The 6,000-nt window shown below is 41.6% G+C and overlaps 1 protein-coding gene across 2 annotated transcripts in view; it reads left to right on the top strand.

The window, feature by feature from the left end:
- Nucleotides 1-612: 612 nt before the first annotated feature.
- Nucleotides 613-6,000, top strand: part of Mis18bp1 (MIS18 binding protein 1) — a 34,036-nt gene continuing 28,648 nt past the window's right edge. For both annotated transcript variants that reach the window (XM_021657219.2, XM_021657218.2), the window contains exons 1-2: nt 613-768; nt 4,024-4,641. In XM_021657219.2, the coding sequence (XP_021512894.1) occupies nt 4,113-4,641 (529 nt within the window). In that variant the 5' untranslated portion in view covers nt 613-768; nt 4,024-4,112. The remainder of the gene's footprint in view (nt 769-4,023; nt 4,642-6,000) is intronic.

Raw genomic sequence — 6,000 nt, 5'->3', positions numbered from 1 at the left:
GGGGTGGGGGGTCACTAGTTCCTGGTGACCTTTGGGGGTGTCAAGCCTGGTTCTCTCACCTTCAAAATAAAAGTATTCCAGTCAGAATAGTTAAATGCTAAATTCGCTAAAATGCGAATATAACTTCTGGTTCAGTCCACCCAGGAACAACAATTTTTTTTTTTTTTTTTTTTTTCTGGCCTGACTCAACTGGAGAATCTTTCTCTCCTCAGAAACGGACTGGACAGAGAAGGTAAACTTATGCTGGGTGAGCGCAGCCTTGAAACCAACAACTGTGGCCCGCAAGGGTCAAACTTAGTCACTGTCACTCGCGCTCAGCGCGCTAGGGGCGTCAACCGTCACGGGAGGAGTGGCGAGGCACTGATGGGCGCCCGCCCTAAGCAGGGAAACAAACTCCACGTGCCCCGGCAGCGCTGCGCTGGTCACACCCTGTCTGCTCACACAGCCCAGCCGAGGGGCGCCGGCGTGGGGTCCTCCGTTTCCGGGCGTCCCGGAAGTGGCTCGGTGACGCGCTTTCCGAACGCGCCAATCGGGCGCAGCGGAGGGCGGGCCCTCGGAGTTTGAAATCCGGCGCGGCCGTCCGAGTCGCGGAAGCGAACGCCTCGGGGGAGCGTGGCTTGTTTTTGAGCGTCCGCGGTCGCGCGGGTCGCCCCTGCCCGGGCCTCGGAGGGTCGGAAGCACCGCGAGCCCTGGGGCTTCCGGAACCTGCGGCCCGGGGCGTCTCGGAGCCGGGCGGTCGCCGCGGCTTCGTGCTGCCGCCGCCCTCAGGTAGGCCGTCCCGTCCCCTCAGCCCCGCCGCCCCTTCGCCTTCGGCCTCGCGGGCCTCGCTGGCTTCCGCGGTGTGAGCGCGAGCGAGCGCGCGCCAGCCTTGCTGCCGCGACGCCCCAGACGTTCGTCCCGAAGTCGCAGGTCCCCGGGAGGGGATGTGCGCCGGGGCCCGACTCGTCACCTCGGGAGCCAGCATTCCGGGGGGCTTGCGCCTTCTGCGGACTCAGGTCCGGGCGCGTTGCGGGGGCGCCGTCGAAAGAGTGGGGAAATGCAAAGTCTCAGCCCGGCGCGCTCAGGGAGGCTGAGGCAGGTGGATCTCTGTGAGCTCCAGGCCAGTCTACCCTGGAGAGCGAGTCCAGGACAGCCGGGGCTGTAACCTGTGGGTCCATGCATTGCTACCTATGTGTTTATACTCGTAGGCGTATGCTTTCAGTTTCTGTTTTTGTTTTTTTAATGTGGCTCTTTTGCCTTTTAATACGTACTGGAAATTTTAATGACGTTTTTGTTGAGTTACGCTGAAGTTGAGTTTTATAAATGAGTGGTCACTGGGGAAAGCGCGGGGTTCTGGGCAGCAAAGCGCTCTGCAGTTAGGATGTCGCTGCAAGACTTGTCTTTCTTGAGTATGTCCGATTAAGTCACACAAACAGTCCTTATGATAACATTTTAATATAAAAGTTGAACAGACATCTTGCCAAGTGCGGAGTGGTGTTGGGGGCAGCAGTGCTGCCGCAGGGTTCCACTGGGGACTCATCCGGTGATGATGCTTCCAAGAGTGTGAGGTCTGGCCCCACATACGCTGTGAAACCCCTCAACTATGGTAGGCCAGGATGTTGAGATCAAAAAGGACACTTGACTTGGCGGGCTTGTGTCAGCCCAGTGACAGTACCTGAAGTTCAATGGTCACTGAGGCCAGGGTCTCAAGATCACTTGCCAGTAGTTTTAGACAGCATTCCCAAAGTTCTGATATTTTTCATTTCGATGGGTGGTAGCTTTGTGCCTTCATAAAGTGGGGTTGGTTCACTATCATAGCAACACCATCTTGGGTTAGTTCGTTAGCACACTGTTTTTGCCATCATCATTTCAGGTTACACAAAATGGTTATTAAGCTATGTTCCTTACAGTCACCGTGACATGTGGGTTGATGATGATGATGATTATTATTTCAGTATAAGTGAACCTAGAGTCTTCTAGGATGGGCATGCAGCAAGCATCTGCCTCTGGGCTGTAACCTTTTCTTTTTCAGCTTATTTGCAGTTTTTATTTGTGAAGATTTCGTTAGACTGAGGAACTGAGGGGAAGGGCAACCTGACCATATTTTGCCAGCTTCCCCTGCGATTGTACAGTCTTCTCATTTTTATTTTTGAGAGGGTGTAACTTTATTGGTATTGCTAGTGGATATTACTAACTCCCACCACTGCCCACCTGAGGAATATGCATTTACTGAGTGCTAGGGCTGTAGCTCAGTGACCTAGCTTACCTGAGGTCCTAGGTTCAACCTCCAGCAGTGCTAAAATAATGAATGGATAAAATATATCAATACCTAGCTGTTGAGCTAAAATTTGTGAAAAGATTACAATAGCTTTTCTGTAACAGAAGTATTTTTCAGAAAATACTTCTAGTGGCAGGGTGTGAAGACACATACCTTAATCCCAGCAGTAAGAGACAGAGGCAGGTGGATCTCTGAGTTCAAGCCTCCTCTACAAAGTAAGTTCCTGGGCAGCAAGGGCTACACAGAAACACTTTCTTAAAAAACAAACTCAACAACCCAAAACAAAATCTTTCTCTGCATTCTTCCTTCTAATAACTTTATATATGACTTTTCTTTTTCGAGACATGGTTTGTCTGTGTTGCTTTGGCTGTCCTGGACTCAATTTGTAGGCCAGTCCTTGAACTCAGAGAGATCCCCTTGCCTTTGCCTCCCCAAGTGCTGGGATTACAGGTTTGTGCCACCATGTCTGGCTTATATATGAATTCCAAGTTGCTTATTCACTTTTGAAAAAAAACCAAAACCAAAACTTCATATCATTTGATCTAATTGCTTTGGTAATTATTTTTCTATTTTTTTTTTTTTTTTTTTTTTGAGACACAGTTTCATAGCCCAGGCTGCCCTTGAGTACTAGAATTACAGGTATGGGTCACCATATCCAGTATTGATTAATATTTTCCATGATAATGTCTTTTCCATTTGGATAATGTAAAAAGTTATTGGAATTTTTATGAATTCAGTAGTAAGAGATGCTGTAAATCCTGACTAGTAAGTTCTAGGCACCTAGGATTGAAATATTAATTTTCCAAATATTAATGTAATGTGTTGTTCTAGGAATTTATTTTTAGTTATGAAAAATAAAATTTACATGTAAGTAGCAAGCCAGTTGTTGCAGTACATGGTTATAATCCCAGCACCCCAGTAGACTGATACCAGCCTGGACTATAAGGCAAGACTGTGTCTCAGAAAGAAAAACACAAGTTTTAAGACCAATTTAAATGAATAATTTTCTTCAAACATTCTAAATAGCAATACATGTAAAGAATTATGCTAAATACAACCTCCTTTATTTGAAGTTTTCAGCTAACATCTTATAACTAAATATTCTGGAGCACAAAAGAGCCAGGCCATTTAAATAATCGAATGCATATTCATTGTAGTTGCTGCCTTAAAATCTTTAAGTGCATAAAGGGAAGTACATTTGTTAAATTTATTTTTTTATAGCCTAATATAATGCCTAATGCAGATATCATTCTCTTTTTATGCAAATACTAGATTGGAGCCTTGAAGACTTGGTTGAATAAATTTCACTGCAGCAGTAGAATGCTTATATAGCATACTCACGGGCCTGCATTGATCGCTAGCATCAGAACCAATATGGACCAATATGGACAGGAAACCTCCTGGTTGGCTCTAAAACCCCTTAGAGGAACACATTCCCGTAGCTGTCAAGTAAATTTCAAAAACAAATATTTATAATTTATATATTTATAAATATGTTTCTATTTATAATAGGGATATTAACTATGTTATTTGTTGCTTTGTGTGTGTGTGTGTGTAAGAAGACAGTTTTGAATGCCAAACTGCTCTTCTGTTGAAAAAAAACGATGGAAATTATAATTTAATAAAAATATTAAATATTAATTTGATTTGTGGGCTATATGTTATCTGATGTTGATTAACCAATTATGCCTTTTAATGGTATAATGTTATAGAAATTGGTAAATTTTTAAGTTATCAAACAATGATAAAAGTTGATTTCATTACAGATTTCTTTGGACTGCTGCTGAAGTTTTGTCTGGAAACTTGAGTTGATTGAATTTTATATAAAAAGAATTTTGTTGCTACTCTTACCAAGATGATCGCAACACCTTTGAAACATTCGGGAATTCATTTGTCTTCTGGGACAGCTCAAAGAAGAAAAATACCACTAGATGCAGTCTTTATTGACAGTATCCCTTCAGGCAAACTTACTCCCATAAAAGATTTGGTGAAATATCAGAAGTCCTCTCTCAAATTCAAAGGTCATAAAAAGAATCAGTTGTTAGAAATGACAGCTTCTAACAATAAAAGTATATTACAGTCCACCGTACAATCAGGTGCCATCCTTTCAAATAATCATCTTGATGTCAGTGCTATAAAGCCTTACATGCATGGATTAAGAAATGAAACGACTTATGAATCACCACGAAAAATCTTTCAAAGAATGAAAGAAAAAGTACAACATGCCAAACAAGAAGAATCAAGGAGCAGTAGCATATTGGGACCACCAAGATATGAACATAATAAAGTCTTCCCTTTTAACGGAGATAAGAAAATTCAGTTGCAACGTACCTACCTCTGTGAGGAAAAAGAAAAATTCCAATCCAGTAACACTTCAGTAGGAGGTTAGTTTAATTATGCATGGATTTAAAAAAAAAAAAAACTACGATGTCTTTTTAGCCGTTTAATGTGTCAGACAGTTTTAAGTTCTCAGACTATAATAATGAACAGAGCATCAAAATGTCTGCTCACATTCTGTTGAGTATAGTTTTTATGGTACAATAGAAGGGAGAAAACAGGAAAAAAGCCAGACGTGTCAAATTCCAGCACTGGACAGGCTGTCAGGAGTATTGCTTTGTGTTCAGTACTAGCCTGGACTACTGTCCTGGGCTATACAATTGGGCTTTGTCTCAAAAACTAACAACAGAAAGTGTAGTAAAAATGATGGGTAACATGTGAAAGGTGCTATGATCAGAAGAAGCTTCAATGAAAAGATAACATTTTAGGTGAAAAAATTTATGAAGTAATCAATGCATATCCCAACAATCAACCTAACCTAGATTCAGGGACTCATATAAGTATAGGGACATGTAAGAGGACATGACAAATAAAAAAGTCAGTAACAGGAAAATAAGTCTGGGTTGCACAGAATACCCTATCTGGAAAGAGAGATGTGAGGAGGAGGAAAGGAAAGAAAGAAAGACAGGAAGAGTATGTCTTATATTGGGATAATTATTGATTTGATAGAGTGATAAGTGGTAAGAAATGAAAAATAGAATTTTTTTTTTTTTAATTTCTAGGGATTAAGTCTGAAGCCTTAAGTATGTTAGGTAAGCCTGTCACTAGCCTTATGGAGGTACTTTTTTGGTTTTGGTTTTTTTGAGACAAGGTTTTGCTCTGTGATCCAGGCCAACCTGAACTTGAGAGCTTCTTGTCTTAGTTTCCTAAGTTGCAGGTATGTGCCACTAGGCCTACCAGATATAAGAGAATTTGAGGTTCAGATCAAAGAGAACACAGAGTAATGTTTCTTATATGAAGTAGGACAGGAAACAAGAACAAATGAAGTAATGAAACGTGTTATATATCATATATATGATATATATGTGAGTATAAGTATAAATGTATGTATGTATATACTATGTATGCAGTGTGTGTGAGAGTGAAAGCAGATGAGGTTCCTATTTTTGAGATTCTGATGACTGTCTAATGTGCGAACATAAAAAAATGATCTTTTCACCTCTGGCACAAATTTTAAGTGTTATTCTTTATGTATGAAAATAAATGTGATCATTTAGAATATAAATCAGAATATGCGAATGGTGCTACTGGTCCTTTTTATCTAGTTGACAAACTTTCATTTCTTTAAAGGCCTAAACATTGTGTCAAAAGTTAGGTGTGGCAATATATTCCTGTAATCCCAGTATTTAGGAGCCTTTCAAACTTGAAGCTAGTCCAGACTACATAATGAGATCCTACTGAAAAGG

This window comes from Meriones unguiculatus, chromosome 7, assembly GCF_030254825.1.
Source record: "Meriones unguiculatus strain TT.TT164.6M chromosome 7, Bangor_MerUng_6.1, whole genome shotgun sequence".
NCBI lineage: Eukaryota > Metazoa > Chordata > Mammalia > Rodentia > Muridae > Meriones > Meriones unguiculatus.
Note: the sequence above shows the minus strand (reverse complement) of the source record. Positions and strands in the feature narration are given on the sequence as shown.